Genomic DNA, 12,215 nt, shown 5'->3' on the forward strand with positions numbered 1-12,215 from the left:
ATGTATGCCATGATGATTTGGAAAGAAACTAATAGACAGAGACAACAAGATGAAAGGAAAACTCTTTGATATTAAAATGCAGTAACTTAAATCATACCTTCAAACAAATAAAAAAAGCAGGGAGTGATTACAATGCGAAACCTTTCAGGTACTCAGGATCGCGTTTAGCCTTTTCTTGAAACTTCTTAAACCAACGGTCCAAAATGTCCATTGGAACAATCAGTTTGGACCCATCAACACCACAAAAGGACTGCATAAAGTTAAACAAGTTCTCCCCAACTTTCATAGCTAGCCGTTCAATCCTCTTCTCAGCCACAACATCCAGTGATGGCAGTGAGGCTAAATCTTCAACAGAAACCCCAATTTTTGCTGATAATGGGGTGGAATCTGGTGCAGTCAGCTGCATTTGTCCCCCAGGCTCAGGCCATGGAAGCGACAGCACAGCTGAGGGGCGAGCTAAAGTAACAGCACCACAAAATAAAAATGGTGACCCAGGTGACTGAATGTAGACGGCTAAAGCTTTATCAGGGGGTAGAGTAAAGTTGTTTAAAAGGAATATACAGATTTCTCGTACTTGATCGTATGCCTCACCTGCGCAAGTTAGACATACACAATTAGGTACTAATAAAAGTTTTCCAGCAGCAGTGTAAGATGACAAAAGTTAACTAATTTACCTACGAAAGTATTCATGTCAAGTATCCAGTGGAATGTGTCGATTTGGGAAAATGCGGAGATGTCCATAGGGAAGCTCCGGTTAGGGAAAACGACTCCAAACATTATCGTTCTTACAAGCAAGGAATGTCAAGTGAAGTTCCAGAGTTGAACAAACAACAAAGAAGAGTCTGGTATTTGTCTAGAAGAGGCCTCTGTGAGATAACATTTGCAATTCATAAAAATACCAACCCTAAACCATAATTCAATTAAATTAACTATCAATGAACTCGAAGGAGCAGCTGCCCATCACAACAACCATCTCCAACCTATAAAGATATGGAACTTGTGATTGTAAAGTTAGTCCAAAAACTAGAAAATCTTTACTAGGTCTTGGATAAAAGACATGCAACATTTAATTTGCCCGGAATTAAGTATTAGCTCATGTTTGAGATGATAAAATTACAATTCGTCTTTTGCATATCAAACTTAAATTTCGTTGCAGAACGAAATGCACATTAATAAGCAATTCTCTAACAAATTTGAACCAATTATTGAACTGTAAATAGAAATTGAAGAAACTGACCTTGAAGCCCGGCGTTTTGTTTGGCGCCTCAATTTGGAATCCAAGCCAAACTATTTGAAGAAAAAAGAAAGAGCGAAGTATCGAACTACCACTCAACTTCTCCAGTTCACGGCTCGTTTGAAAATATGGTGGCCAACAGCTTGTCGCCGAAGATTCGAGAGCTTTCCGGGTCTTTCCGCTGCAAAACTTTTAATCCAACGGTGGATAAAACATGAGCAACCCCTGGCGGCCTAATCTTTGGCCATGTAATTAAAATCCAAAAATTTCCGATTATTACTCAATTTTTTTTTTTTATTCAAGTTACGGGGCAATTACACGTGAATTATATTTAAAAAAATAATATGCAAGTATTACCATTTTGCATTTTAAGATTAAAAATAAATTATTGGAGAAAAAATTTAATATAGCCGTATTATAATTCAAATTTTAAAATGTATAATATTTAAATACCTAAATATAATATATTTATAAATCAATAATATTCTTATGATTAAAATCATATAATTACATAATAATATTTTATATATATACCTATTTATATAATTAAAATATATATATAATATCATTTTTTAAATATTAATTTATGAGAGTTAAATATTTACATTAAATCTAAATAAGAAATATCATAATAGTTAAATAGGGTAGACATCGGATATTTATGGCATAGGCTCTGTCACGGGCTTTTATCTGCTAGGAAGCCAACCTAGCTTGCTAGACTCAGTAAATAACGGGTTTAGGTACGATCCAGTCCATCAACACGATAGACCAATTTGAGCCAACCTAACGGGCTCCATTGACATGTCTAAAGAAGACATTTGATATCTGTGGAACATAAATGCTACATTGGTAAATAAATAAACAAGGCCTAAGCACTATTTCACCCCCAAGTTTTAGTGTATGGTCACCCCCGTAAAGTTTAAAAAATTCGAAGTCTCACCCACAGGCTAACTTCTATTAAAAAAATAAAGGTAAAATCGTTTTTTTATTAATTATATTAAAATAATATAAAATTCATTAATTTTTCCCCTCACAATTTAAAAAACTAACAAATTTATTTCTATCTAAAGTTTTCTAATTTTTAAAAATAATATTCTCCCTTCAAAACTTTGGGTTTATTTTCTAAAGGTTCTCCGACCATCGGAGAAAGAGCTTCAACCCACCATTTCACCGGCCACCTCTAAAGCTTCCAGATAGTACACCGAAGACTCATCTTCATCGATTCAGTTGGAATCAATGAAGACGTGTCTTTGTCGCCTCTTCTTCCACCGAATAGTGAAAATCTGGTGGCCAATGAATAGTGGGTTGAAGCATTGTCATCGATTGTCGAAAAACGTCTGAAAAATAATCTCCGAGTTTAGAGAAGGGAAATATTACTTCTGAAAGTTAAAAAACTTTAGGTAGAGGTGAAATTGTTAGTTTTTAAAACTATAGGAATAAAAAATAATAAATTTTATATTTTTTAATATAATTAATAAAATAACGATTTTACTTTTACTTTTTTTAACGGAAGTTAACCCATGGGTAAGACTTTAGTTTTTTCAAACCCTGTGGGTGTGACTTAAAAATGCACTAAATCTTGGGGGTGATATAGTCATTTGGCCAATAAAGAAACTAGATTCACTGGAGTGATGCAAAACTTTCTATACACACCGAATGACGAGACAATTACAGATTTCTGGCCCTGGAGAAAGGTCCAGAGAGAAGATCAAATAGACAGTAGAAGCCTTTAACTTTGATAAATCAGAGCTTTACACGTTCTATAGTACACAAAGTTACACCCCAACCTATTTCCTACCTTTAAACTGCCAGTGTATAATGCACAAAACCACACAACCCTAGAAACTTGGTCAGACATTTTTTAGTTGAGTTTCATGAGTTCCTCTGCATCAAATTTGCCTTCAAATGATGCATTCTGATTTCCACTCGGGGAGGCAACTCACCCGGATTTTCTGTCCCTGGAACTTTCAATCGCTCCCATTGGATTAAGTCATGGATCATTGGTCGAAACCGAACCTGAAACACCCTGTAGAAAAAATACGGTAGTAGAGTGGAAATAAGAACAAGAAGGGTGGTGAGCCAGTAGAGCGGACTTGAAGCACATGCTTCGACAAGAACCATGTATGCTGTTGTTGAAAACGTTGTTGGGAGGGTACCATAAATTACCAAAAACAGATACCACAATGCAATGCTTCCCCAGATGAAGATGTGCTGGATCCAAGTGAAGTAATTGATGGAGAGCGCCATTTGGCAATTGACAACCCACACTACACAAGTATACATTGTGACACCAAATACTTCATAATCAACCACTTTACCGTCCGTTCGGAAAGCTTGGTTAAAAATGGAGTTGGTGGTGAAGAAGAAGATAATTATGGAACTGAGAATTCCGTTAGACATCCATCCGAGAATGCGGAGCCAACTGAATAGGATGTTCTGTACTCCCTCTTGATACAACAAAGGATGCTGCAAAATAAATGTAGTCAGCATTTCTGGCCTGAACGGCGCATACAAGGTACAAGAAATGAAACTTTGATATTGTAATGATATAGCAATGTCATAGTCACCTGAAAGTTCTTGGAGAACCAAACTAATCCTTTTTTTAATGGGAAAGTGAAATCAAGAAGTGGAATTTCTAATACATAATCTAGACCTGACAGCTTGTGTTTTCAAATAATGTTCATGCTGTGTCATCTCAAGTTTCGTGTCAAAGAAACCTCAACCTGAACTGAATTAAAATCGTATCGAGATTTTCTAATTCGAACATAACCTAAACTATGTTCGGATTGAAATTGACCTAAATTATGTAATGTGTTGTGTCATTATCAAAACACAATCCATTTGACATGAAACAACTCAGTTTTATATGAAACAATACTATTTGACACAAAGCAATACATTTTGGACACAGTATAAATGTAGCACTCTCCAATTTAATTCAATAATTAAATGAGTTTTTATGTTTTTTTTAACAAATCTTGACGATCGTTCCTCAAAATAGTCATTTTGCAATTCCAAGTAAAGAAAACAAGAAGTATCCAAAACAAGAGCTTGGCCAATCCTCACTATTTATAACAATATGAACAAAATAAATTAAATAAAAGGCACCACAAAAACAACACAATTACAGAACAAATATTAAGCCAAAAAATTTAACACCCGCAAGCAAAAACAGCTCCAGGAATATTCACCAACAAACCAAAATCCAAACAACCACTTCCTAAAACACAAACTTGAGAAAATACCAACTGGTTACAACCAAAAATAAAATAAAACAAAACCTATAAATTTATTCACGAAGTAGGAATCTCAAGATATGGTTTTGATTAGAAGCATGTCATTCTGTTAATAAGACAGTATTTCTTATAATTGTTACACCACACACAGCCTTCAGGAATGTTTCTAACTGCCCTTTATATGTCTATTTTGTTTTGTCCTGTGTTGAACCATATTAAATATCTAGTAGAACACTAATTAGTTTTGATATCCATATGATAATCCTCAAACTGTCATTTTGCTCTTTCCGTTGTTTTTAATTTCTCTGGTTTTCCTTTTAATTTTCAAATAAAAAATGGCACATACCTTGAGGCAGAGTCTTGCTGAAACATCCTGATCAAAAACTCCAAGAGCAATGACAGGAAGTGAGGTGAAGAAGACATTGTAGCATGACATGTACCAATCATTGTATGCTGGCTGACCAGAAAATGAAGCATAGGATTCAAACCAAAATAGAGTGAACCCAAATGTGATGTTTTTGTAGAAAAAATAACATATCTGCATCCACGAAAAAAAAAAAAAGGATGAAACTCAGAGGATGCATTCTGTTGATTGTAGCCAAAAATTTCTGATTCAGTTTCACATAAATAAATCAGAAAGCTTTTCCAGTTTATCTCTTGAGAGCAGCCAAAGATTGTGAAGACAGTTTTACCATCATTGCAATTCGTCTATAACACCAATGGCCATGCACAAGCAACAGACGTTCTAAATAACGAAATTGAGCTATTGAAAAATCACTTGACATCACAGCCTGCACACAAAGAAGCAACCAAATCAGAAACCAGATTATTACAATCATTTAGATTGGCTTGGAAAGATATTAATAAGCATCCCTGGAGTTGAAAACTATGGTTAAAGGTTTCAATTAGGATGAAATTAAGAGAGGAAGATGTAGACAGCAACTAATTCTCAATGTAGTGAATGAAAAAGTGGACATCCTTCGCATACAGGGAGGAAATGCTAAAGGTAGGGGAAAGTCCATTATGTGTGAGAGAAGCAAACAAGATGTGTCATCTATCCAATACATCCCATTCAAAAACGCTTATTGTGATCTGAGAGAGGAAAATCTATGCAGCAGTTAAATCCTTCAAGTAGCCACAGAAAATTGATATTTTAAACAGTTCATCTACAGAGTGCAAATGCAGAAGGGAAAGTTCAATGTCAGAGGTAGAACCATATGGGGAGCATCATCCCACCAAAACCAATCCTTCTTTCGAACATAAAAATTTTAAACGCCAAGTGCTTGAATGGTCATGCAAAATCTCAATCAGGAAATGTTGTTCTCTCCTGCTTAAAGATTGCAACAAAAACTGAGATTCGATCCTCACATAAAAGAGGAAACACCATGAATAACATACGAAGTCAGTTTGTTCGACCATTCAGATAAAACAAATTAATTCAAAATCAAACCATTTTCAGAAGGGATCAAGTAGAGAAACAAGGTTCAGTCAGATTGCAAAAAGGGAAAAATATTGGTTAGCTAATCTATGGAATGACCCAACTCCTGTATCATCATAGAGGTCATTACCAGATGCTGATCTCTAAAGGCTAGGTCCTGGGAAAGGTAAGCTTGGTAAGTTCATCAACCAATCTCTGCATAAGTCAGATCCAAGAGTAGTGATCTGGTGTTATACTTAAAGAGGTCATTCTAGAAATTTTAATAATTCATAGAAGTTATATGTTATCATAACTATTTTCCACCCAAAATGTATAAAATATGAATTCTGTTCCCTCACACATATATAAAATGATTTGATACTAAGATCACAGTTCATGCTTAGAAAGATACCATTCAAATAAACATCTGGATGGCAGTGAAATTGTGCAAAATGGTTTAAAAAAATGTCAATATGGGTATACAAAGATTGATATTAGAAGCTCCATGTGATCAAAATGAATGGTGTTGATAAGGAATCACATCAAAAGCCATAAAATTCAGAGTCAAATAAAAAAGGTGGAAGCTGGTAGCCAAGGCTCTGTAACAATGGAATAGAATTTTGACAATAAAATAACATGCACCATCTCAAAACAGGCATAAAGAGAATAGACAAGCATGCAAGCATGGACACAGACAAAGAAAAATATTGACCTGCATTCCTTCAACACCGCTGATGCCAACTCCAATATCAGCCTCTTGAAGCATTCCAACATCATTTGCTCCATCACCCACTGCTAGTACTGCTCTACCTGTTTGTTTCACCAGTCTTGTAACCTGCAATTATCTAGAATTCCATCAGATTATTTTGATGCCAGCAAAAGCTGACAACTTGCATCACAACCATATTAATGTAATTAACACTCAATCACAAGACTTACAAGAGCTTTCTGTTTGGGTGAAGAGCGACAGCATATGACAGAAGAGCAGTCGAGTGCAAGCTCCAAGAACATGTTGTGAAGCTTCTCATCCAAAGCAAAATCCAGTGACTTGCCATCAATTACCAAACCAAGCTCAGCTAGATTTTTTTTATCTGAAGGAAATCGAGATCTTCCTTCTTTTATTTGACTTTGCACACTTTTAAGAGAAGCCTAAAACAGTGCCCATTTTCAGATTCCTACAGATAGGGCTATTATGAAATTAATTTACCATTATGTACCTTAGCGACGGCCTCCTTATCCCCTTGCTTCTCTAAAGCTTCTATATCTGGTGTGTCAAGAGTGATCACAATATGCTCCATTCCTTGTCTCAGAAGACTACAGGCATACCTGCAGAATATAGATACTTTATATTTGCAATATGTAAATTCCACACTGAATAGAAAAACATATGATAAATTAGCATTAAAATGTTAATATACCCAATATTTATAGCAGTTTCCATTTTATCACCAGTTAAGACCCATATATGTATTCCAGCCCGTGAAAGCTTGTCAATGCAATCTGGAACCTGCACAAAAGAAAGCAGTAAAATTTAAATTGATTAATGAGTTCCCCTAGAACTGACAGCCTCTGCTTTTTTTCGTTTTTCCTGTTCATCAAGTAATTAGCATCTTCTTGATATTGGTTATGATATCTTCTCATTTTTTTAAAAGAGTATGGAGATAAAAACTGTATCAACAGCAGTTTGTTAAATAGGAGGAGCACTTAATGAGCCATTCATTTGAATAAATTACCAGCAGACAACAATAATAGAGATTACACATCCTGAACTAGGTAAAAGAGATTCAAGTTTGATACAGACCCCATTTTGTAGTTTGTCTTCTACAGCAGTAGCACCAAGAAGAATCAAATTCCTTTCCATCTTATCAGCAGCTGCAGCTACCAAAGCATCTCGATCTGCAGTTAAAGAATTTTTGGCCTTTGAAAACTCCTTTTCCCATCTTCTATACTCGTCCTGCTCAAGTTCACGATATGCAATTACCAATGTTCGTAGACCTGCTTCAGCATATCTGGTAATGTGTACTCTGGTCTCATCCTCAAAGAAGCGTCCATCTTCTGAAAGCCTTTCAAACATCACACTACATGCACAGAAATAGTATATTATCAGTTCACCAATTCACAACTTCATAAATTCAATGAGACAGTGCCTGTGCATCAGGTTTTAACCTGTCTGCACCCTTGCATAGGAGCAACAACTGATTCTCCGGACTCCTGACAATCACTGACATTCTCTTGCGAGAAGCTGTGAACTCCAACACATGAAGAAGCTCGTATACCCTGAAAAATTGAACTGAGTCACATAAGATGTTGACTGAATTTCATGGAAGGAAATACAGAAGTCAAGAATGATATACATATTGATTAAAGCAGTGTAAAGCCGTAGTTTTCTCAGCTTGCTAGCCAAACGAGGTGAGAAAAAGAACAGGATAAAACTGTTCCCAGAAAAGCATTCTTAAAAAACAAGATAAGGGGCAGTTCACATACAACAAAAGTGTATAAACCAGAGCACCACCAATATTCCTATTTCTCTAATACAAGATGTTTCCTTAGGTAATGTTTCTTTGACTCTTCTTTTTAAAAAGAAAAAAAAATTCCTGAAGACATATACTGTAGATCAGTTCTTTGATTCTTTCCTAAATGAAGGCAGGCAATCTAATATGTTTTCTGGTTAAGGGCAATATGAAATGACCACAGAACCTCACCTTTTAACCACTTTACCACTCACAGGATCTAACTCATGCAATGAGATACTTGTTTGTGTGCTTCCAAAGAATTCAAAGCCAAGCTCCCTCGCAGCTATGACAAAGGCAGCTTCATCCGGTGATTCAGCTTCATAAGTAATTTCACTCGATTCTTTGCTTACTACAGGAATTGCTGTATGGCAAATTGCTAACAGTCGAAAAAACTTCTGTATGACATCTGAATGTGGTTCACTCACCCACTGTCCATTCATTATGCGTTCATCTCTAAAGTTGAATCCCTTAACCTTTTTCCTTGAATCAATGTTATTACTATTTTGGCCTGTATCAGTTATAGAATCATCAACTTCAAATGGCCTATCCCTTCTTCTCTTGGCTAGAGCTCTCTCTACTTCGGTCATACCACGGCCATAAGCAACACCAGCAATTGAACATTTGACAAATTCCATGGAGTTACATGTCAAAGTACCGGTTTTATCCGATAGAACAGTATCAACTTGGCCAAGTTCCTCGTTTAAATTAGATGTTCGAGCATGTGCCGGCTTGTCTGCTTCCTCATAGTACATATCCCTATCTTGATTGATGAATATACTTTGTAGAACCTTAACAATCTCAATGGAGACATACAATGATATTGGTATTAAATATCCATACAACATTAGACCTGTCAAGAAATGAAGAAATGCAGAAAGTGTTGCTCTTCTGGGATCATAAAACACAGTTGTGGCATCTGGTCTAAGATACCACCGTCTATATGTTCCATTAGAGATGTCTCTTTTTGTTTTAATTCCAAAAAACACAGATCCAGTAGATGATATCAAAATAAGAGTAGTAAAAAGGACATACACAATCTTATCCATTTTCCTCTCAATCTTGCTCCTCTTGGAGGGAGGGTCTGTAGCATTTTGCATCACTTTTGTGTCATGTCCAGTGAAAACAACTACACCATAGATGTAATCAGTGTTTTTTAGCTTGGAATCCCTCAAAAGAATCTGCTGTGGGGAAAGCAGAAATGATTTGCCATCATAGAACAATGTTCCAACAAAAGAATATAGATGTTCATTTGGATCCTCACACTTGACCATCGCTGTAAACTTCTGAAGGGATTTCTCATCACGTAAGGAGTATGTCACTTCCAAGGCACGCTTCACTTTCAAATTGGTTTCCCCATCAAGGTTCATAGTCTCAACATAACATATTCCATCATCATAGCTTGATGAAAGTAGTAGCAGATCAGCAGGAAAATATTCTTCTTTATGAATCTTAACAATATCACCTACTCGGAGATTCTTCCACTTGGTCTCAATAAAAGTATGACCTTTACCATACACTTTGACCTTTCGATTGTTGGCTTCTATATCCTGAAACATATTTTGAAAATTTTTTATGTATTAGACATGAAATACAGTAATCAAAAATTAAAAAAAAGAAAAGGTGTCAATGGGGTATAAGTAAGAAAAAAGATGTTAGAAGGAACAAGATAAACTTCTGTGACACTTTACCAAAGCATATGTGCAGGATTGCAGAATAAACGTAAATCTAATGACAAAAAGAACACAAGTAAAATAAAATAGATTGCAAAATTTAACTTCAACCCAAAAGTGTAACATGCATATAAAAAGACTTCCGACACTGAAGCTTACTACTGGAATAACTGCTTTTACTTGAAATATTATGACGGAAATTTCTGTGAGGTGGAAAACTTCATCTACCACGAGTTCCAATCCAAGAATATGACAATTATTTGTTATCATACAATACTGAAAAAGACTCCTAGATAGACAAGGGAAGAAATACAAAATGAAATTCTTGTTCACGAACTGCAGTTTATGATTTTTTACTGGTAATGCCTTTAAACATGATTTTCCTTCACCCCAGAATTAACAATGTTGTGTTGCATCAAAGCATCTTGATCAATCCAATGGCTGTAGCAGTTAGAAGGGAAAAAACATCAAATCTTTTAAATTTAAGGATGGACATCATTCATCGTCATAAACACCATATCAAAATTACTATAAACAGTAGAAAACACCATTAATTACAACCATTCCTACTATCGGACGAGAAATTATAGTGAATCTAGAATCGAACTTCTGAGTCAACTATCAAAGGTAAATTGGGAATGTTATAGATAGCAAATCAATCAAATAATATTAAATCTCGGTGAACAAAAGAATCTCATATAGTTTGAAGCATTGACTAGCTAGAAATCTTAAGATGCAATTCACGTAAAAGCTAAAACCAGCAAAGATATTACAGGACGAAGCAATTAATGTACATGGGTCCAAAAAAGAAAAACCAAAAACCAAAACGCCCATTAAGCGCAAAAGCAAAATAGTGAAACGAGGTCAAGAAAAATCAAATTTTACCTGCTTTCTTCGCCTCCAATCTTCCACACCTTCCTTGGCCATAGTTGCTCCAATTACCACTAAAAGAGGTGCAAGAACACTCGGTGCAGAATACGGTGCCAACGGACTAAACGAAACAAATGCCACAACTAGAAAATAGATATTTGCAACTCTCCTAAATTGCTCAAACAAAGACTTGGGAAGAAAATTAGCCGCCGTATACTTAGTAGTGGATACATAATTTCCCCTATAGTTGAGCTGAAGAGCTTCTGGGTTATCAGGATCATTACAATGAACCACTCTCGAGTACCCGCTTTGCCCAATTTGGGTATGATCATCAGTAGGTAAATTCGAACAACACGAAAACGAATAAAGTTTTCCAAAATGCCTCCTCCTCCTTTCTTCAGGCATTTTCACACTCTAAATCTGATATGAGAGAATAACTCAGCTCACCGTCCACATTCATCAAATAAATAAATAAACAAATAACAATTTCCACCGCTTCCAACTCTTCGAAAACCTCTAATTTAGCTAACACAAAGTTGCTAATAGATTTGAAGAAAAGCAACACAAGGTTTTAAAGGTTTTTTGTCGGTTAAAACCATAAAAGAACAATACTTCACTTGAAGCTTCATTTAAGCACAAAAGAATATAACTAAATATTGTGCGAAGAAATCTCGAAATGCTTGGCCTCTAGAGAATTCCTTACTTTGAGATGAAGTCGGGGAGATCTTGTTGCTATTGTTTTTCAGCTGAAATTAATTTCCCACGTATCCAGTTAGAGTGAGAGAAGAGAAGGGTAGTTGCTTTGCCGCTTTTAGAAGCAAACTTTAATGCTAGATGCGAAACAGGTGATTATTACCTCACATGTTTCGGCATGCCGACCGGTCACACCGTCGCCTTACACACGGCACCTTGTCGTAGGATGACGACGCTCACGTTGACTCCTGTGTGATCCCGAGTTGTACCTTATCAGCTCTTAGTCCACTACACGACGACGACTGTTTTTAATTTGTTCAACAAACAAAAGATGAACACCCTGCTTTCCAAACTTATTTTTTCACACCGTTTTGAAACATGCGAATTTTATTTGTATGAAAATAAAACTTTACAATTATATAAAATCGAATTTGGTGTGATTGTTTATAGACGATTTTCTTATTTTCATCCATCCATTTTTGTCTAGACAAATCTTTTTTTTGGTGAAAATGAATTTATAAAAAAAACAGAGAACCAAAAGATATCAGTTATCGAAAAAAGAGAATTTGTCGAAAATTAAAA

The 12,215-nt window shown here is 35.7% G+C and overlaps 2 protein-coding genes across 4 annotated transcripts; both read right to left on the reverse strand.

The window, feature by feature from the left end:
- Positions 1-50: 50 nt before the first annotated feature.
- Positions 51-1,432, reverse strand: LOC123195580 (protein OPI10 homolog). Of its 3 annotated transcripts, none has more exons than XM_044609369.1 (3): positions 1,238-1,432; positions 675-904; positions 51-591 (listed from the first exon to the last, which is right to left on the reverse strand). In XM_044609369.1, exons 2-3 carry the CDS (start codon positions 775-777, stop codon positions 128-130), a joined length of 567 nt encoding a protein of 188 aa, XP_044465304.1. In that variant the 5' UTR covers positions 778-904; positions 1,238-1,432; the 3' UTR covers positions 51-127. The 3 variants fall into 3 exon arrangements, with proteins under 3 accessions (XP_044465304.1, XP_044465302.1, XP_044465303.1); XM_044609367.1 differs by having other exon boundaries at positions 675-980; XM_044609368.1 differs by having other exon boundaries at positions 675-866; positions 1,238-1,431.
- A 1,426-nt stretch (positions 1,433-2,858) lies between these two features.
- On the reverse strand, positions 2,859-11,974 carry LOC123196403 (probable phospholipid-transporting ATPase 8). Its single transcript, XM_044610420.1, has 11 exons — positions 10,956-11,974; positions 8,590-9,947; positions 8,054-8,164; positions 7,689-7,965; positions 7,306-7,394; positions 7,105-7,213; positions 6,827-7,036; positions 6,600-6,722; positions 5,163-5,261; positions 4,817-5,008; positions 2,859-3,700 (listed from the first exon to the last, which is right to left on the reverse strand). Exons 1-11 carry the CDS (start codon positions 11,343-11,345, stop codon positions 3,107-3,109), a joined length of 3,552 nt encoding a protein of 1,183 aa, XP_044466355.1. The 5' UTR covers positions 11,346-11,974; the 3' UTR covers positions 2,859-3,106.
- Between the last annotated feature and the right edge of the window lie 241 nt (positions 11,975-12,215).

Source organism: Mangifera indica, chromosome 14 (assembly GCF_011075055.1).
Source record: "Mangifera indica cultivar Alphonso chromosome 14, CATAS_Mindica_2.1, whole genome shotgun sequence".
In the NCBI taxonomy this organism is placed as follows: domain Eukaryota; kingdom Viridiplantae; phylum Streptophyta; class Magnoliopsida; order Sapindales; family Anacardiaceae; genus Mangifera; species Mangifera indica.

Excerpts from the sequence above, each read along its gene's own strand:
- LOC123195580 (XM_044609369.1), bottom strand. The coding sequence starts at position 777 with ATGTTTGGAGTCGTTTTCCCTAACCGGAGCTTCCCTATGGACATCTCC. Across the intron at positions 592-674 it reads TGACATGAATACTTTCGTAG|GTGAGGCATACGATCAAGTA; the intron begins GTAAATTAGTTA and ends TAACTTGCGCAG.
- LOC123196403 (XM_044610420.1), bottom strand. The coding sequence starts at position 11,345 with ATGCCTGAAGAAAGGAGGAGGAGGCATTTTGGAAAACTTTATTCGTTT. Across the intron at positions 5,262-6,599 it reads GCGGTGTTGAAGGAATGCAG|GCTGTGATGTCAAGTGATTT; the intron begins GTCAATATTTTT and ends CTTTGTGTGCAG. Across the intron at positions 5,009-5,162 it reads ATAGACGAATTGCAATGATG|ATATGTTATTTTTTCTACAA; the intron begins GTAAAACTGTCT and ends TCGTGGATGCAG.